General features: G+C 44.7%; 1 protein-coding gene across 2 annotated transcripts in view; it reads right to left on the reverse strand.

The window, feature by feature from the left end:
- ZBTB44 (zinc finger and BTB domain containing 44) overlaps positions 1–21435 on the reverse strand; it is a 119884-nt gene that overhangs the window by 14296 nt on the left and 84153 nt on the right. Inside the window, exons 4-5 of one of the 2 annotated variants that reach the window (XM_082273863.1) lie at positions 20431–20594; positions 11840–12140 (exon numbers count right to left, since the gene is read on the reverse strand). In XM_082273863.1, the coding sequence (XP_082129989.1) occupies positions 11840–12140; positions 20431–20594 (465 nt within the window). The remainder of the gene's footprint in view (positions 1–11839; positions 12141–20430; positions 20595–21435) is intronic. The other variant, XM_082273864.1, reaches the window with a different exon arrangement.

Below are 21435 nucleotides of genomic sequence, written 5' to 3' on the forward strand. Positions count from 1 at the left end.
ACTGGCACCCTGTGCTTTTCACAGATGAGAGCAGGTTCACCCTGAGCACATGTGACAGGCGTGAAAGGGTCTGGAGAAGCCATCAAGAACATTATCCTGCCTGTAACATCTTTCAGCATGACCGGTTTGGTGGTGGGTCAGTGATGGTATGGGGAGGCATATCCATTGAGGGATGCACAGACCTCTACAGGCTAGACAATGGAACCCTGACTGCAATTAGGCATTGGGATTAAATTCTTGGACCCATTGTCAGACCCTATGCTGGTGCATTGGGTCCTGGATTTCTCCTGGTGCACTAAACTGCCTGGCCTCATGTGGCAAGAGTATGCAGCCAGTTCCTGGAAGATGAAGGAATTGATACCATTGAATGGCCCCCACACTCGCCTGACCTAAATCCAATAGAACACTTTTGGGATTATTATTATTATTATTATACAGGATTTATATAGCGCCAACAGTTTCCGCAGCGCTTTACAATGTGAGGGAAGACAATACAGTTACAATACAATTCAAAACAGGAGGAACTAGAGGGCCCTGCTCGTTAGAGCTTACAATCTAGAAGGGAGGTTTTGTCATAGAGGTGGTCGGTAGCAGAGTAGAGAACAGAAGGGTTGAGATGGCGTAGGTTTCTGCGAGTAACTGTAAGGTAGCTGGAGGTGGAGGAGAGGGAGAGAGTGAAACTAATGAGGTAGTGATCAGAGAGAGGGAAAGGATTGTTTGAAAGGTTGTGCGGAGTGCATAGGTGGGAGAAAACAAGGTCAAGGATATTGCCTTCAGAGTGAGTAGAAGCATGTATCCATTGCTTCAGGTCAAAGGAGGAGGTTAGACTGAGAAGTTTGGAAGTGGTAGGAGTGTTAGTATTAGTAGGGATGTTGAAGTCGCCAAGAATGATTGTGGGGATTTCAGAAGAGAGAAAGTAGGGTAGCCAGGCAGAGAAGTCATCAAGAAATGTCGATACTAGTCCAGGGGGGCGGTAGATCACAGCTATCCTTAGAGAAACAGGGGAGAAAAGAAGAATGCAGTGTACCTCAAATGAGGAGAGTGACAGAGAGGGAGGTGGGTGAAGTACCTGAAAGGTGCTATGTGGGGCTAAAAGAATCCCAACACCCCCTCCCTTGCGTCCATTGGGTTTCGGTCCATCCAACACTGCCAGGTTGCACCTCAGTCTGTTCAGGAGCTCAGTGATACCCTTGGTCCGGATCTGGAAGGAAATACCCCAGGACACCATCCATAGTCTCATTAGGAGCATACCCCGACGTTGTCAAGCATGCATAAAAGCATGTGGGGGCCATACAAACTACTGAGTACCATTTTGAGTTGCTGCAATGAAATTTCAGCAAAAAGGACTTTTTTAACTTTGATTTTTGGGGTGTCTTTGAATTCAGCCCTCTATAGGTTCATAGTTTTCACTTCCATCAAATGATGTAGCATCCTTTCATTCCTAACACATTAGCCAGTCCATATCAGTATAGATATCCAGCATGAGATTTTTCCACATTCAGATGTGTTTTCAAAGCGTTCCTTTAATTTTTTTTAACAGTGTAGATTAAGATGGACTCCCCCTTCTCATTTTCTACTTCTGCCCCCTGGTTGTTTTCCCTTGTTTACTGTTTCATTTGGACCACTTCTGAAAGATGATCTTTCTTATATTCTCATTACCTGTCAATATGCAAGACTTAACAATTTCTCAGGTGCTCTATGCTTTTGTATTGAGTTTATACTTGGGATTCTGTGTCACTGATTTGCACGCTGCTTATTTAACTCTTGATGCCCTGCTGTACCACTTCTTTTAGGCTCCATGTACACGGGACGCTGGAAATGGCCGTTTAGGAGCAGTTGGGCGTTTTTTTCAGAAGCCCCTGAACCCATCTACATTTTATCTTATCTGTCCATGTACACCAGGTCGTTTACAGTCATTTGCGGGCAGTTGCGTTCAGGGACTGTTTAGAACGCAATTATTTGCGTTCGAACGTGTGTTTCCCGGCGTTTCAAACGCACAAACGAGTCCGAACGCGATGACCCACGTTTAGCATTCGCGTTTTTCCATTTTAAAGGGGAATCATTTTTTTGACCTCTAGGAACGCTTCTAAAACGCAAACGCCTGCAAACGCTGCTAAACGCCCACTAAACGCGGGTACAAACGCGAACGAACGGACGTTTCAAACGTCATAAAAATTCCAACATTCAAAAGGGACTTTTAACAACGTCCCGTGTACATGAAGCCTAATACTCAATCTCTTTTAGGCCTTATGTACACTGATAAACGGACATTTAGGAGCATTTTTTCAGCAGCCCCTGAACTCTCCTCTATGTTATCTTATCTGTCCATGTACACTGGGATGTTTATAGTCGTTTAGAGGCAGTTGAGTTTAGTGGCATTTTTTTTAAAAGCAAAAAAAATGCGTTAAGACGAAAGTTTATTGGCATTTGAAATGCCAAATGCTTGTAACTGTGTGCAAACACGTCTAAACACTGTAAGGGCTCGTTCACATGGTCCGCCTCCGTAGGCGGATCCGTGCTGCTCAGCGGACATCAATCTGCGATCCCCGCTGAGCCGGCGGATGACAGCTCCGTCTCCGCTTGCAGAGCAGAGAGGGAGGTGTCACAGCCCCTGCTGCTCTCTATGGGGGATCGGATGAGAGCGGACCGCCTGTCCACTCTCATCAGATCCGATCCGATACCTGAACGGATGGAAAAATAGGGTTTCCATCCGTCCAGATTTCACGGACAGGATCGGATACGGATGGCAGCAGAGGTGTCTCCGCTGACATCCGCTGCCCCATAGAGCTGCATGGAGGATCCGATCAGATCCGCCTAAAAAACTGACAGGCGGATCTGATCGGACCGCCCGTGTGAAAGAGCCCTAACTCATGTTTATAAGCATTTTATTTATGGGTGTTTTCAATGGGGATACATTTCCTGACCATTTAAAATATAAAAACTCTTCTGAACGCAAACGCCGCTAAACGCGGCAACATGGACGTTTTTAACTGTCGGTTACTAGCTGTCAAGTTCCAGCGTTCAGGAGAACTTTTCAAACATCCCGTGTACATGAAGCCTAGCGTGAAGTTTCTTTTGGTTGTTTTGAAGACTTAAAAAAAAAAAAAAAAACGTTTTCGGTTAAAAAAAAAAGCCCATTTTTTTATAACTGCATCATACATGTAATTTTTGATTTTGCCTTTACTACCTCTTTAAATGTAGAATTGGCTGCCAACCCATGGCATAGAGGGTCATTTCCTCCTCTAAATTTGGGGAATCCTGGTCCCTCCCACCTAACTAGGAAAAACACCATCCATATCTACCAGGTAGGCGTTTCCTACAGGCAAAGGTGCAGTCAGACAGCTGGAAGGTAGTAGAGGTGGGATATTTGGTATAGTCAAGGGGTTGGATTAGTACATTTGGCCGTGTCATGTGTTCATTCATGACGTTACAATATCAGATTGAGACATGCAAACTATGTCCTTTTGTCCTACTTTACACAAAGATCTGTTAATTTATAGCACAGATACTCAGTGTAGTATAATTTACCAAGTTTGCATAATACAGTTTCAGACTTGTTAGCTCTTATCAATGCTGAACATGAACACCAAGCCCTTACAGCTGAAGTTCATCCTTCTGTTCAGCTTGCACAGGCTCCTCTCTTGTACCTGACATTCCTAATCTGATTTCACTACACACTGTGAGCTTCTCACAATGTTCATTAGAAGCTACAGGAAGTCAAACACAGCCTTCATCAGTCCCTTGCTGGAGGACATCCAGCACCATTTAGTCCTTTCGTCCCTTCTCAGGCTTATTGTCTCAGACCTGCTGCTTTCATAAACTGAATTTAAACTCTTTCAATCAAGGAGGCTGACCATCACATGTGGACATTACCAAGGGAGGCCTGAATAAAAAAGCAGCTGGTCAAAAAACACCCACTCCTCCAGACTGATATCCACCCATCAAAGCATTTTGGTATTCGCATAACTTCTCCCAAGAGTCAAAATATTACTAGAAATGTTTTTAAGTTTCTTCTAACAAGGTATTTGGAGGTCATGATTTCAAACACTAACTCATAAAGTCAGGCGGTTATTGTTAATTTTGTAGTCAGTGACCTGAGGGAGTAAAGCAGGGCAATGATCGAGTTAAACCTCTCCCTGTTCTGACAAGCCTATTTACACAATCACAGAGGCTGAAGAGGGAAAAAAACAAAAGTTACAAATCCCAACTACTCTGCCAGTACATAACTTGGCCTGGAGAATGCATGTTTGGAAGTGTGACGCACAGCGTAAGAAATCAGAATTTTTACTAGTAAAATGATGATGTGGACAGCATGATAGGAATGCGGAGGACGGGCTCATTCCATCAAAATGAAGTCATGGGTACCAGGAGAGCCTCCACATATCCTCTTACTCATTGCTTGATGCCACTAAGAAATATGCCACCATATATCTGAAGGCTGTGTAGAAAAACACAAGGACTGTTTGTGGTTTCACAACGCCCTGAAATTTATGGACAAGGAGGTCAAATGTCATCTAAGTCTGACTGTTTAAAATATCATTGTCCACAGTTTACAATGTTACACAAAATATTTAAAGAGGAAGTAAACCCTCCTCTGCAACTTGTACCTATAGGTAAGCCTATGATAAGACTTACCTATAGGTACTGTAAATATCTCCTAAACATGTACCGTTTAGGAAATATTTACTTTGCATGCAGCCAGTGACATCACTGGCGCATGCGCTCTGAAGGAACGGCCGCTCGGAGCCCTGTGCTGTGAACGTTGGCTCCCGCGCACATGCGCGGGAGTGACGTCATCGCAGCTCCAGCCAATTAGATGGCCGGATGCCACAAACCCAGAAGAAGGGCGACCGAACATGTCACCCGTGAGAGAGGCGAGTGGTCGGTTCTAAGGTAAGTATTTCATAGTGAGCTAGTATGTGATGCACACTAGCTCATTATGTGTTTATCTTTCAGGCGTTTTTTTTTTTTTTTTTTAAATTCTGAGGTTTACAACCATTTTAAAAGGATGCATCCTTCTCTGAACCCATTACTTTAATGCTTTTGCATAGGGCCCCTATAGCGCCATTTCCCCTAGTAATTCACACACAATATCTTCAGGGCCATATACAACATTATTAAAAGTACCACTACCATTAATATCAGAATTATGGTAATGCCTAACATGTTTACAGATTTGTGGATACATTATATTATATTTTGAGTTTGTAGCCCTGGTACTGGAAGTAAAAGCAATCCAGAGCAGAAAGGCAGGAATTGGTGAAAAAGGAGTGTTAGCAATATATAAAAAACTATAAGTACAGAATACAGGACAGAGCCCCGGCTCACTTGAACATGGCAGATTGGGCATTTTAGAATGCACCGGGGGAAAATAATAAATGCACTGTTCTTTTACAGAAGAACCCAATCAAACACTGTTAACATCTACATTGGCCAAATAAACCTAAATCCAATGCAATTTCAAAAAACAATATACAGTGTACGACAACTTCTAACAAGCTATACACAGGTGGGGGCTGGGCACAGCAGGAAACCAGGCCACAGACATTTTATTCTGTGTGTCAGCTTGTGGAATGGATGTTACACAAGAGACCCAGACAGCTGTCATTAAAAACTTTAAAACATATAGGCCTGATCTGTAGAAAATCTACCCCCAAAAAAAAAAAAAATTTGCTTACTCTGCACAAGTTACATACGTGAATATGGTATGAATGAAAATAGACAAAGGTCCATCTATTTCAATCAATCAAAGATAGAAAACCTACATATACAGAACCCTAAACTGAAGAGGGTCCTGTGAAATTTGCACGATTCCCCCATCAACACAGACAGTACTGACAGGGGAATCCCTCCTGCTGAGCAATTGTCTGCTCTTGGCGGGGGAAGCCATCACCGCCGGGAGAAGACAATAATTATCGTTTGCGGCTATAGCAGCCGCTCGCTAGAATTGCAAGAGAATCCGGCAGGCTGGTTGTACCCAAGCTGATCGATCAACTTGGTACATTCAATCCTGCCCATTAACGGTTTTGAATCTCGGCAAGTTCCTGCTGAACCGGCCACAATTCGAACCGTGTATAGCTGGCCTAACTACACCTCTTATCAGTTTGGTTACACTTCTCTGTACTTTCTCCAGTTTCCCAGTATCCTTTTTTGAGAACCGGTGCCCAAAACTGAACTGCATATTCCAAAGGTCTTACCGATGATTTGCACAGAGGCAAAATTATGTCTCTGTCTTTGGAGTTTATAAATATTTTAATACAAGAAAGTATTATGTTTGTTTTAACTGCAGCTCGGCATAGCATGCTATTATGGAGTAGAATTTACTCAGGAAACCTAGCTCCTACTCTATCATTGACTCCCCCAGTTGTACTTTTAGAATGTTTGAAGCATGCATGTTTTTAGCACCTAAGTGCATAACTTTACATTTGCCAGCATTAAATATCATCTGCCACATAGCTGGCCAATCAAGGTGCAATCAGGTCTACTTGTAAATTATAGACATCCAGCAGTGTCCTCCTCTGCTTCCCCCCCCCCCCTCTCTGTACTATGGAGAGTTTGAATAAATTGGACTGAAGGCTTTTACATAGCGAGTGGCTTCCTTTGGAAAAGTTAAAGTGATTGTAAAGTCTCTTTTTTTTGGGGGGGGGGGGTTTAAAAATAACAAATGTAATACTTTTGCGTGCCCTCACAGCAAGCAGCTTGCTATAGGGGCAACTGAGCCGAGCTGCAGCTCCCTGTGTCCATTCAGACACGGAGCCACATCCCAGCGCCACCCCCTCCCTCTCCTGATTGGCTCACTGAATTTCATTGACAGCACCAGGAGCCAATGGCGCCGCACTGCTGTCTCAGCCAATCAGGAGGGAGAGTCTCAGGCAGCTGAGACACTCCTGCGCTGGATCGAGATGGGTTCAGGAAAGCATTAGGGGGGCTGCTGCACACAGAAAGCTTTTTATCTAATGCATAGAATGTATTATGATAAAAAAAACCTTCTGACTTTACAACTAATTTAATTTCCTTCGCAGTTTTACAGAATGAGCTTGAAGAAAAGAGGTAAATCTAAAAATACAACACTTAGGTTATTAAAAGGAATCTATAGTCTTACAAATAATTAGGCCCCTTTGACACAGGCGGTGTGCCCGGTAGGGATGATCGAACTTTTCAAAAGTTCGGTTCGACCAGAACACCCGAACTTCCCGAAAGTTCGGCCCGGATTTCAGAACCCCATTGAAATCAATGGGACCCGAACTCCGGTAATCAAAAAACACAATTTTGAAGCCCTAAAACCCAATAAATGCCCCTAAAAAGTGCCTAGGGTTCTGGGTCATGCCCCAGGGACTATTAATCACACAAAAAAAAGCTCTTAAAATTGTCATTTTTGATAGAGAGCCAATTATTGAAAAAATTATTGAAAAAAAAAAAAAAAAGATTTCTTTGGATTTAGTGTCTGGGGGGGTCTAAAAATTGTACCTGTGAAGTTTCAGCTCTGCAGCATGTCCAGAACCAGAAAAAAAAAGGCATAACATCAGAACTTCTGTGTAGGGGTATATATACACACACACGTATGTATATATACACATACACATATATAGGTGTGAAAGTAGCAGAAACCTATGCTTGCGCTAATGAAATAATTAACACCCATATGGCTTCTCTGCTAGAACACCTATATATGTGTGTGTGTATAAATACATATAACACCTATATATGTGTGTGTGTATAAATACATATAAGTGTGTGTGTATATATACCCCTATACAGAAGTTCAGATGTTTTGCCTGCCTCCAAAGACCCCAAAAAAATGCCCAAAAAAAAACGCCAGCTACAAAAACGTCAAGGTGTGTTTTTGCAGCAGGCGTTTTTTTTGGGCATTTTTTGGGGGTCTTTGGAGGCAGGCAAAACATCCGAAATTCTGTATAGGGGTATATATACACACACACTTATATGTATTTATACACATATAGGTGTTATAGCAGAGAAGCCATATGGGTGTTAATTATTTCATTAGCGCAAGCATAGTGTTATGCTACTTTCACACCTATATATGTGAATATATACACACACATGTGTGTGTATATATACCCCTACACAGAAGTTCAGATGTCATGCCTGACTCCAAACATGTCCTCAAAAAAGCCCTATAAACGCCTGCAGCAAAAAGCAGAGTGACAGGGGCGAAGCCATATCCCTGTTCTATAAGTGTTCTAAGAGAAACGATCTTTTCTCTATAGCGGTCACCCTGAAATGGAAGGGTTTTGTCACCCTGCCATAGCAGTCAGAGTCAGTTAACCCTACACTACAATACGGTCCCCTTACACTTAACACTTTCCCTACAGAAACTAGATTATTAAAACTATAGTGGAAAATAGTACCCTAACTACACTAGATATCCCTTTCCTCACACTAATAATTGCTAAATGACACTTTGAAGCAGAAGTAACAGAACTGCTTCCACTCTCTTCCACGTCCCTGTATTACAATGCTAGGAATTTGGCAGGGCTATCTTATATACTGGGGAGCGTATTCACTAATGATTGGCCTCTGGACCCCCTAGTCACTCCAATCACATTTCTAGCATTCTCCTGCCACCTCAATTGGCTTTTACTGATGGTTCTGGTCCAATCACGTGCTTTTAAAGCCCATTTCCTGTCCCATTGCATTTTGGTCGGTTCTGGTTGCCGAATTCCCAACTTTTTCAGCAAAAAGTTCGGAATTCGGCCGAACCTCGAACAGTCAATGTTCGGGTCGAAACTGATGGTCGACCCGAACCGTTCGATCATCCCTAGTGCCGGCGGACTCAGTTTTGCTCAGCGGGGATCGATCCGGCGATCCCCGCTGAGCAGGTGGATGACAGCTCCCTCTCCACTTACTTTGCTGTCAGAGAGACCCGCTCTCCTCTATGGGAGATCGGATGAAAACGGACCGCTTGTCCGTTGTCCTGTTTTCGTTTTCACCCGATCTTATCCAATCCTCCAGACGGATGGAAAATAGGGTTTCCACCCATCCGGATTTCACGGACAGGATCGGATAGCAGCGGGTGTCAGTGGAGATGTCTCCGCTGATATCCGCTGCTCCATATGGCTGCATGGAGCATCCGATCAGGTCCGCCTGAAACACTGACAGGCGAAGTGGATCAGAAAGCCTGTGAGAAAGGTGCCTTAAGAGATTAATGCTCCATTTACTTTGTTTCAATAGTTTGTAATCCTTGGTACACAGGGCAGCTATACTTCTTCATTACATGTACAGGGCTTTGCTTCCTATGGCTTTTTTATCTCAATGCATGTTCATCAGTTTTTCAGCATCTGTTCAGCAGGGATGCAGACTTCTAGGTATATTCACTAGCAGGAGAATCTATACATCTCTAGATGAAATATAAAGATTGCTTCCAACATTTGAAGCCACATTTAACCACTTGCCTACCGGGCACTTTCACCCCCTTCCCATCCAGGCAAATTTTCAGCTTTCAACGCTCTCACGCTTTGAATGACAATTGCGCAGTCATGCTACACTGTACCCATATGAAATTTTTATCATTTTTTTCACACAAATAGAGCTTTCTTTTGGTGGTATTTAATCATCTCTGGGTTTTTTATTTTTTACAAAAAAAAAAGAAAAAAGACAGAAAATTTTGAAAAAAAAAGTTTCTTATTTTCTGCAAGTAAATTTTTAAAATAAATAAATTTTTCTCCTTCACTGATGTGCGCTGATGAGGCGGCACTGATGGGCGCTGATAGGCTGCACTTATGGCACTGATGAGGTGGCACTTATGGGCACTGATGAGGTGGCACTAATATGCCACACTGATGAGCACTGATAGGCGGCACTGATGAGCACTGATAGGTGGCACTGCTGGGCACTGAGAGGTGGCACTGCTGGGCACTGATGGGCACTGACGGGTGGCACTGATGAGCAGCACCATCAGTGCCCACACTCAGTGCCCATAGTGCTGCCAGTCAGTGCTCATCAGTGCCTAGATGAGCAGGCACTGACTGGCAGCACTATGGGCACTGATGGCGGGCACTGTGGGCACTGATGGTGGGCACTTAGTGTTTTTTTTTTTACCTTGTGTAATCAGGGCACTGGTGATCAGTGCCCTGATTACATTCCTCTGTATCCCCGGCAGCTGATCGGCTCTCCTCCTTCCTCACACTGCAGTATCCGTGTGAGGAAGGAGCGCTGGCGATGAGAGATGATCTCATATGTTTACATACGAGATCATCTCTCATTGCATGGGCCGATCACATGGTAAATGGCCGCTGTGATTGGCCATTTACCACGATCTGTGATTGGCTGTGTCCAAGGGACACGGCCCACACAGATTTTCCCCCATGCGCGCTCGTGGGAGCGCGCGGGGAGCCTGTGTCTGGGAGGCCGTTTAAAGGCGGCCTCCCGAAAATGTGAGTCCGCGCTGCAGCCGTACATAGGCTATAGCGTGGATGGCAACAAGTTAAGAAACCTCCACCATGTTTGTTTGTTATGCATTCCCATTCAAAAAGCATACCTAAAAATAATTCATACCTTTCTAGTTGTTTCTTTGGAGTAGGATTATGCACGTGACTCTATAGAGTCACATGCAGTTTTTGCTGTTCAGAATAACTTGCAATGTGCTTATTTGGGACACTTTACTTACAGCTTGGTTTAAAAGTGCATTAAAGATATCAAGGCTTAGGTTCTGCATTGTAGTTCAATTCCCTTGTTAGGGCAGACATTGGCCACAACTAGTTCGCGACTGACAATGAGATCTGCCAGCACAGTACAAACATGGTTATACATGGTAGACATGGTAGACATAAATACCCCAGTCCCCTCCCTAACATTACATGGAAGAGAGAGCTAGGAATGATTTTCAGTTTTGGAATTTTCAAAAGAAAGCACCTAAAGCGCTAAGCAGCTATTTTTTCTTTTAAAGTTACACAATGTGAATGGGAACAAGTGGGTGTTTTGCCAACTTGGCTACAAATGTGGAAATACACTTTAAAACATAAAAGTCTGGCAACTCAATCAAATGTTATTTCATGTGAAATTTAAAATGCAAAAATGTGTCTTCAATGAAAATGCCCTATAGTTATCATTTAATTACAGTTCCACATACTGTATTATTTTGCTATTTGGCAGTACTTGATATTTTTTTCATTGGAAGATTGAAATCTTCTTACTCAGAAATGTCTGTCATAAATCCAGATAAGAAGAAAGAAGTAGCTGCACTACACGGATGGGAATAGGAGACTACTTTATTTATACTGGATAATTACTACAAGAAAGCCAACTCTTTCAAGGGGTTTACAAACTCCCCCCTTCATCAGGGCTTTTACAATATGTGATATAACCGAAAAAATGCCTGGACTCAGACATATGAAAATGTTTATAGGTTTCACATCAATCGATGTGCATCAGCAAGTAATGCAGCATGGGGAAAGTTTTTCAGATCTCTTTTTGAGTGAAGGCATTTGTGAAGTTACAGAACATATAAACCTTGATGAAGGAGGAGTGTCTGAATCCCAGAAAACATGTTAGATTTCTTATGCTATTGAATGGTAATAGAGTCCAGAGTTTTTTTTGGATGTGCTTTGGTACATGAGAGCGGCCTCACTGAAGTGCGTCAGCCTAATTAATAGGATTGTCATTCACATCACTGGACATTTATAATAGGAGATCTAGTTATGCATATTTACCTCTATCATAAATCCAGCATTTAAAATATTTTGGTCTAATACCGCAAACCATTCGTTGACATAAAGCTAGGGTGTATGGCTGATCAGTGAAGCCCCTTGCGCTGTGTGAAGGAAGATTTGGTTATTTAAGGCCTGTCAACCCTCTGCCATCTTCTTGCCGGGTACCTCACCTGCTCTGGAAGTAGTTTGCTAGCTCTGACGCTTCGTGGTTCAGGCTCCTCAGGTGCACGATTAAATTTCCAGAGTTGGTGAACATGGCACCGCATGTTTTGCACTCATATATCCGAGGCTTGCGGATAATGTGCCGGGAAACCCGCATGTGGTGTTTGTATTCCCCGAAGGAAGTGAATGTGGCACTACATATCTGGCACCGGAAACAGCGTTTACCTTCGTGTTTCAGCCGATGCATCTTTAAGGAGTATGCCCGAGTGAATTTTTTCCCACAGCGATCGCACTGAAACGGTTTAATTCCTGAAGGAGAGAGAGAGGCATGCCATCAACACAAACACCTACATGAGATTTGGGACATACAGACATCTAAAATATACATAATACTAAAGCTGGTCATACATTACACTGTACAATCTCCTTGGATTGCACAAATATGTGCTATGTACTCCCTATTAATGCCCAAGTAGACTCATCCTAACAGAACCATGAACTAGTTAAAACAGAACTTAAAGGGCAACTCCACTTTCGTGGGGGGAAAAAAAAAAGCAAATTAAGAAAAATAATATAGCGTATACAATTGCGACACAAGTCATATTGTAATTGAATGTTATTAAAAATTACCTTTCCTTTTCGAACTGCAGCTCTGTAATTTTCTGAAAATGCAATGCAATATGGCTACCTGGAGTTCTGTACACAGAATGTATACTGAACATGCCCCAGAAACATAATTTCCTGCCTATGTGATTGGCTCACCGATTTTCCCAGAAGTCTGCACTGAGATGCAAGTCAGATTTAGGCATCCCCTGCAACAAAAATGTCATTTTTGGTGAGATACTCCCAATAGGAACACGTCTAAAGGGATGCAGACCCAGCAGCTTTTCTCATTAGTGCCCTAAAACTGCTGCAGCTGAGAATTAGGAAACCACTCCCATAAGACTTAGGGCTCTTTCACACGGGCGGTCCGATCAGATCCGCCTGTCAGTTTTTTAGGCGGATCTGATCGGATCCTCCATGCAGCTCTATGGGGCAGCGGGTGTCAGCGGAGGTCGCCTCCGCTGACACCCGCTGCCATCCGCATCCGATCCTGTGCTGAAATCTGGACGGATGGAAACCCTATTTTTCCATCCGTTCAGTAATCGGAGCGGATCTGATGAGAGCGGACAAGCGGTCCGCTCTCCTCCGATCCCCCATAGAGGGCAGCGGGTGCTGAGACACCTCCCTCTCCGCTCTGCAAGCGGAGACGGAGCTGTCATCCGCCCGGCTCAGCGGGGATCGAGGATCGATCCCCGCTGAGCAACACGGATCCGCCTGCGGAGGCGGACCGTGTGAAAGAGCCCTTACTTAGCACAGAGGAACAAACCGTGATTTCTTCAGAATAACAAAAGGTAGGAATCTGCAACAAAATTTGTTAAAATCCTTGCAATGTACAGAGATCACCCAGAGGGGAATGTTTTTTTTCTCAACAAAAGTGGAGTTACGCTTTAAGGAAAGACTAAGTGCCGGTTCACACTAACGCGGCACGACTTCAGGGGCGACCTGTGAAGTCGCGTGCACCGCGACTTCCGCGCGACTTGCACGGACTTCATATAATGAATGTCTATGCAAGTCGCCCCGAAGTAGTACAGGAACCTTTTTCTAAATTGGAGCGACTTGTGTCGCTTCTATTAGAACAGTTCCTGTAGCACACAATGGACCGCGACTTGTCAGGCTGACCAGTCGCCTGACAAGTCGCCGTAGTGTGAATGGACACGAAGACCTGTCATGCAATCCATACTAAGACTAAACGAAAAGAAAACATTTAGAGCTTGTGTAGACCGGTAGAAAGGCTTTGTTTGACCAATGCAAACATCTTATTAGAACCTGCTCTGTTGACTAAGTTCCAGACTTTGGCCGTCCTACACACACACACACACAAAAAACGTGAGTTGCACAAAAGATATGTGTAGCATGTCCAGTCTCTCTGCCCCGATTCTAGGACCAAACCCCTCCCCTCCCAATATACAGCAGCTGTCAGCTTTGATTAATCAAAACCAGGATTGCTGAGTACTCAGAGAAGGTGAAGGCAGCTGCAGCTGTCAAAAAAGCAGTCTGAATAAGGCCCTTTTCACACAGGCGGACCGTTCAGATCCGCCTGTCTGTTTTTTTGGCGGATCTGAACGGATGCCTCATGTATCTCTATGGGGCATTGGATGTTAGCGGAGACATGTCCGCTGACATCCGATCCGTCAAATCTGGACGGATGTAAACCCTATTTTCCAATCCGTCCAGCGGATCGGATGAGAACGGATAGACGGTCCATTCCCATCCGATTCCCCCGTAGAGAACAGCAGGACCTGACAGCTGCGTCTCCGCACACAGCGCGGAGACACAGCTGCCATCCGCCTTCTCAGGGCGGGATCAGCGGATCGATTCCCCCGCAGAGAAAATAGGAGTCCGCCTGATGGACTCCCTGTGTGATAGGGGCCTAAGTGTTAATTATTCTGCTTAGAATACAGGGAAAAAAAAAACTAACAATGTTACTATTGTATCATTCATCTGCAGATCAAAGGTATGAACATAGATGTGCAGATCAAGTCAGTAAACGCAACCTGACAAAGTGAGACAAAAAAAAAAAAAAAATTTCCCCTCTATTTAACCTTTTAATATTGATTGAAACTTTTTTTGGTTGTTAACATTTTACACAATTAACATGTATTTACACATTTCCTATATAAACAAGCACAAAAATTGGAAAAAAAAAACGAAACTAAAAAATAAACAAAAAATCATTTGTAAATAATACTTTTTACAAAAATTTTAAATTTTAGTGTCATTTTAAACAGGACAAATTGCAGGAAAAAAATACATATTTTTTATCTGCAGTAACACTATTTTTTAAAGAACACTGCTCAAAAAAAGAAAAAGGGAGTTTTGTTTAGTTTTGTTGGCGAAGGATTGCGAGAAAAAAAAAACAATTGATGCAAAACAAGGACATGAAAAGAAAGCCTGGTTTGTCCTTAAAGAAACATCATATGTATTACCTTAAAGTAGAAATAAAGTTCCACATATTACTTTTACCTATAGATAGGCCTATAAGGGCTTACCTATAGGTAGTGTAAATATCTCCTAAAGTAGGCACAGTTTAGGAGATATTTACATTAAATGCAGCCAGTGACGTCATTGGCGCATGCGCTCTGAAGGAACGGTCAGCCATGCTGTTTCTTCCAAGCCCTGTGCCATCATCGGTGGCTCCCACGCGAATGTGCGGAAGTGACATCACCGTGGCTCCGGCCAGTCAGCGCCATAATCTGTGAACTCAGAAGCAAGACAGATGAAGATGGAAGCCTGCTGCAGTTCTGAGATCTCGGCACGGGAGGGCTTTGTTTTAAAGGGAAGTTTAACATAATGTGCTAGTATGCGATCATGCATACGAGCACAATATGCCTTTAGGATGTAAAAAAAAAAAAGTTAAGGTTTACAACCACTTTAAGTAGGGACAAAAGTTATTGCTGAATGTTCAGGTCTGTAGCAGAAATGAAAAAATTGTTCTGGCCCATAGGAGGTGAACAGGTTTGAGATTGAAACAATCAACACTTTATTCTCTAGAGTCTCTGCTAAAATATATATAATGTTTGAGGGTTTTAAGTAATCTAGCAAAAAAAAAAAAAAATGGGATTTACTTACCGTCAAATCCATTTCTCTGATGTTCATTGACGGACACAGCTCCTGATTCTTCTTAACCATTGGGTTTTGCTACAGGAGTAGGACACTAGGCAGGAAAAAAACTTGACTATGCCTATGGGGGCAGTCCCAGGGAGTATACTCCCACTTCCTACTATAGGTACTCAGTTTTAGTTACAAGCAGTGTAACAAGCAGGTTTACAAGAATAAAAAACCCCAACTCCATAGAGGGGCGGGTGCTGTGTTCGTCAATGAACATCAGAGAAATGGATTTTTACGGTAAGTCAAAAATCCCATGTTCTCTTTCGTTCATTGACGGACACAGCTCCTGATTCTTCTTAACCATTGGGATGTCCCAAAGCAGTGTCAAACATGAGGGGTGGGAAACCGCAGAAAAAAATTCCCAAGGAAACCCAAAGCCAACCAGGTAACATGGAGCTCAACCACAAACTGGAGCTCACCTGAAAAAACAATACACCCTCAAAGAGGACCAGGTCCTCAAAACAGCAACCAGCAAAAACCTTGCCGCCAAAAGAAGCATCCGCAGATGCCAACACAACCACTTTACAAAAACTTTGTAAAAGCATGCATTGACAACCAGGGGGCCGCCTTGCAAACCTGCGTCACTGATGCTTGATGACGGGAAGCCCAGGAGACACTAAGCGCACTAATAGAGTGCTCCTAAAAAGGGAAAGGAGGAACCTGACCCCCGATGCAATAGGCCTGAAGAAGCGGACAACCCTTTGGGAGGTCCGTCCATGAGCACAAATAGAGTCGGACTTCCTAAAAAGACTCCGTAGCTGCCAGGTACACCCTAATAGCCCAGACCACATCAAAGGCATGCAAGGCAATTTCCTTTGGATGTTTTGTCTGGGAAACAGGGAAGGCAACACAATGACTTCATTCAAATGACAGTCAGAGACCACCTTAGGAAGGAATGATGGAAAGAGACAAAGCACAACCTTATCCTTGTGAATCACCAATAAGGTGAACAACAGCATACTGCCGCCAGTTGAGACACCCTGCGCACAGAGGTGATAGCCACCAAAAAAGGCCACCTTCTGGGGCACCGCAAGCAGGGAAACCTCCCGAATATTTTCAAAGGGAGGATTCTGTAGAGCTGAAAGCAATGCATTAAGATCCCAGGATGGCAACGGACCCCTACACTGAAGGAACCAAATGTAGGACATCCTGAAGATAGGTACGCACCAGGGAGTGTGACACCAAAGGTTATTGGAAAAAGACCACCAAAGCCCATACCTGGCCCTTGATGGTACTGAAGGCCAATTTCTGTTCAACCTCCCATTGAAGGAAGGTTAAGATCTGAACCACTGAAAAGGAGCAAGGATGAACCCAAAGACATCACACCACGCAATGTACGTCCTCCATGTATGATGGTAGATCCTCCTAGAAGTAGATTTCCTAGCTTTCAACAGCGTAAGAAATCACCGACTTAGACAAACCCCCATCCTTCAGCACCTGGTGTTCAACAGCCAAGCAGTCAAAGCCAGCGACTGTAAATCAGGATGGAAGATCGGTCCTTGGGACAGCAGATCCTCCCTGAGAGGAAGCTTCCAAGGAACATCGGCGACCAGCCGTACCCGATCAACATACCAAGCCCGGCAAGTCAATCTGGATGGAATTCCTTCTGCTTCCTCAGCTGAGGTGAATGGCCCATGTCTACGACGGAGCTCCTTGCCCTTGGTAGCCTGCAGGAGAAGAGTACTCCCCCCCATGTGATACCTTTAACAATGTCACCCAAGGAAGGTCCAAACAGGCAATCCCCAACAAGGGAGAGATCAGATAAGGCCTTCTTAGAAGTCTGGTCTGCAGAGTGCAGACCAGTATTTTAGCCAGATAATAAGCCAAAGAACCACTGCTGATACAGACAGCCTAGAAATCTAAGGAGCCGCATCCAAAGAGGCATCACAGATAAACTGTAGCCCCTGGACCAACTGATACGCTAGCTCCGCAAGACAGGGAAAAACGGTTTCCCTTCCAGTTCCCGGCATACAAAAGTTTAGCCCACTCGGTCAGAGCTTGCGACACCAGGGCAATAGTAAATACCACCCTAAGTGCAGAACCAGCCTCCTCAACCGGATTGAAGGTAGCTTTATGTAACCTGGAAACCACAACAGGTGGGATTGTCCACCTTTAAAAATGCAGTGAATCCTTAATTGGACACCGCAAGCAAAAAGTGCTTAGGAACCACTGCGTTTTGGACAACCCCACTGTTTTGTGACAATGTTATCAAAGTAAGTGGAAAAGGGAACACCCTCGCAGCTTTGTAGGGCCTGTGGGTGCCAAAAGAGACGGGCGCCTCTGACGCAGCATCAGTCGCAACCTCTATTTTTTAAAGTGTCAAGCACTGACACAAACCATGCATCCACCAGCACCTTTTCATGCGCGGCTAGAGGAGCAGAGGAATCAGCCTCACTATCTGAGCACTCAGGGTGCGTGGACACAGACCCAGTAGGGTCCCTATATACCAAGCTCACCCGGAAAAACATAACAATCAGGGGGGACGTCAACTGCGATCCTACAAAGGGGACGCCAACAAAAGGGCCCACGAACGGACCATCTACTGAACCCAGCAGAAAAAAATAAAAAAAAACTAGAGGGTCGCCCTCCATAGAGGGCATAATAGGAAATAGCCCCCTTAAAAGGGGGCCGTCTGCGGTGACGTGGGTGCGCAGGCAGGGTACCCTGATGGTCCCGCAGCGCAAAAAAAGGGCAGTTGCCCCACACAATAATGGTGGCAAGGCTGTCATTAAAAAATAAAACGCCCCCACAGCACCACCCATTCCAAGGGAGGCACCAAGCTGACCACATGGCCTAGCCAGGCTGCAAGCCACAGCCTAAATTTTTGTGGAGGCTCAGCAGCAAGTGCACGGATCCCAGCCAGGCAGATGCCCAAAGGAACAGGTGGCCCAATAGGTCCCAAGGCGCGACCTAAATTTTTGTGGGCGCCCAGCTGCTTGGGCGCGAGCCCCAGCGAAGTCGACCGCCCAGGTGCAGCTGAGGGGAGGGCAGATGCCCAAACGGAGCCTTTAGCTACCCTCACAGGGGCCGCCTCACATAGTTTCTGACTAGTAGGCGATCAGGCCGCATGAGGCGCCTACCCGCAGAAGCTAAACTATCTGCTCCCCCAGCCCAACTGCCGCCACAGGGAACCCAAAGGACATCAATGCATCAGTCACCAACCCCCAGAGTGGCAGGGAACCCTGCTCAACCCCCCGTTGCGCACCAGGAAAAACTCTGTCAGCAACTCCAACCAGCCCCCCTTAAGAGCATGCGGCAACAGCCAGCTCATAACTTCACCCAGGGAGGGGCGGCCGTAAGACTCACAGTGACCACTGGAATTTTAGAGGGGCTGGGGGAGGGGAACCTGGGGGTCCCACTGACCCAGGGAGGGGCCCACGTCCACCCCAAAACCCTCCAGGAGTAGAGGGGGGACAGCTACTTACCATGCCAGGAACAGGGTGGGCACTGCTCCAGAGAGACCACTGCTCCATCGTAATGTGTGCTGCCGACCAGGAGAAACGCTGCAATTCAGGCCAAGACAAGGTCGTATGCGTGCTCATGAGATGTTTGACTCGCAGTCCAGCCCCCGTCCAGTGGGGCTATGTCGCGGCGGACCGAGCGCGGAGCTGCGGTCTGCCCATGCTCGCTGGCCAGACTTGGGGGACCCTCTGGATCTAGATTATTCAGTCTGTCCCCCAGTTGAATGTAGATTCTCACCGGAACAAAATAAGATAGGAACAAAATTCCATTTAAAAAGAAAAAAATGCCAGTACCAGAGATCCCAGCAAGGAACTAGTTCCTTACTCCTGAATAGGCAGAAAAAAAAGTGCCTATAGCTGAGAGTGGGTGTATACCCCATGGAACAGCCCATAGGTGTAGTGAAGCTTTTTCCTGCCTAGTGTCCTACTCCTGTAGGGGGCAGTATAATCCAATGGTTAAGAAGAATCAGGAGCTGTGTCTGTCATTGAAGGAAATAGAAATGCTGATTTTAACTTGTAAGCAACAAGTGTCAGAAAAAGGCTTAGTCTTTAAGAGGTTAAACTGCCCTCACAGACAGAAGTTCATTCCTTTGATTTAAGAGAAGGAAATTATACATTGTAAGAGCCAGTTCACACTGGGGCGACTTGTCAGGCGACTTAGTCGCCTGACAAGTCGTGCTCCATTCAGTGCAATGGAACCGTTCTAATCAGAGCAACTCAAGTCACTCCGACTTAGAAAAAGGTTCCTGCACTACTTTGGGACGACTTCGGAGTGACTTGCATTGACTTCTATGAAAGAAGTTGTTTGCAAGCCATGCTGAAGTCGCGATGCAGGGGGTGGCTTCAGAATCGGGCGGCTCTGAAGCTGCCCCAGTGTGGACCGGCTCTAAAGCATTGTGTTTTTTAGTTATCTAGCAGCCTTATAAATGTTAATAAACATTTGCCAGAGGCTTTTTTTTGACAGCTGTGAGTGAGCAGAGAACAACTGTAAGAATCGAGGACATGCCATGTGAAGATCGTGATAGGGGATGAATCGAAATCACGATTTTTTAACGATTAATCGTGCAGCTCTAATATGTGCCCAAGTGGTATAAATCAATGAGCAAAATTACAAACATTTTGGCATAAAAAAAGCAAACACACATACATATATCTACTGTAAACTTGGTTGCTGGAGATTTCCTTTATAAAGAAACAATTTACTCCATTAGATTTAGACAAAACTGGAAGCTTTGGAGGGTCTAGTAACAGTAGAACATGATGGGTTCACAGGAATGCATGAAGAAAATGGAAGCAAACCTGGGTCGGAGTTAGCAGCCCCCAAAGCGCTCTAGAGATAAAAGCTGAGAGAGAAGTGAAGTGGACAGACGACACCACAGACACTATGGACATTTATATCCCCCACCCGCCACACCCTCAGTACTGACCAGAATGTATCAGCATGTGCTGCTTGAGGTTCTGGATCCGAGTGAAACGCACTCCGCAGGTGGGGCACTGGAAAGGTCTATCAGGGCCGTTGGGACTAGGCCGCTCTGTACTGCTTGTGGAGGGAGTCAGGTACAGCTGGTAAGGATACTGAACATTTTCCAGTCTGAGAAAAGACAACAGAAACATAAGCTTATACCAAAGGCTCCTCCAGAGGACCGGTCACTTGAGCTTTACATCAGAGGCTCATTCAGAGGACCTGTCACATGAGCTTTAAACCAGGGGCTCCTTCAATGTACCTGTCACATGAGCTTTAAACCAAAGGCTCCTCTAGTGCACCTGTTATGTAAGCTTTACAACAGAGGGTCCATCATATGAGCTTTACACCTGGGGCTCTTTCAGAGGACCGGTTACTCAGCTAGCCAAGAACTGCAGGGAAAATACATGTCAATCTAGAACCAGGATGGAACCTCCTTCTTTAGCATCTTCCCAACACTAGAACTTTTAGTTATTGGAATATAAGTTATAATGTTGTGTTTTCCTGTTAATAAAAAGGTAGAAAGTCACCATCACTCTTAAAATGAGTTTTCAGAATTTATTACAAACACATATGAACTAGGACATTATTATCAGGGACGAGGGTCAGACTGCTAAAATGTACTGGACTCCATGGTCTGGTAACTTGTATACGGATTGTCAAAGAGTCATTCTGATGAAACGGAAGGGGGTCCTGCAATGCCCTGAAACATTTGCATTTGGACTTGATGTGACATTATGTGTTCCAACTGAATCTTGGAAATACATAACTGAAGTACTGGTGACTTTCTACTCTTCACTACTGCACAGCACCATCCATTGAGGGCACTGCATGGATTAGACATGGCCAAGGACCATCAGGACTGTGCAGCTCTACATTAGATTTGCTTCATGTTTCCCCAAACATCACATTCCCATTATTTTCCCATTCGGAAACCTACTGCATGATGTTTCTGCTGTGTAGAATAACG

The sequence above is a fragment of the Pelophylax lessonae genome (genome assembly GCF_965119305.1).
Source record: "Pelophylax lessonae genome assembly, chromosome: 12".
In the NCBI taxonomy this organism is placed as follows: domain Eukaryota; kingdom Metazoa; phylum Chordata; class Amphibia; order Anura; family Ranidae; genus Pelophylax; species Pelophylax lessonae.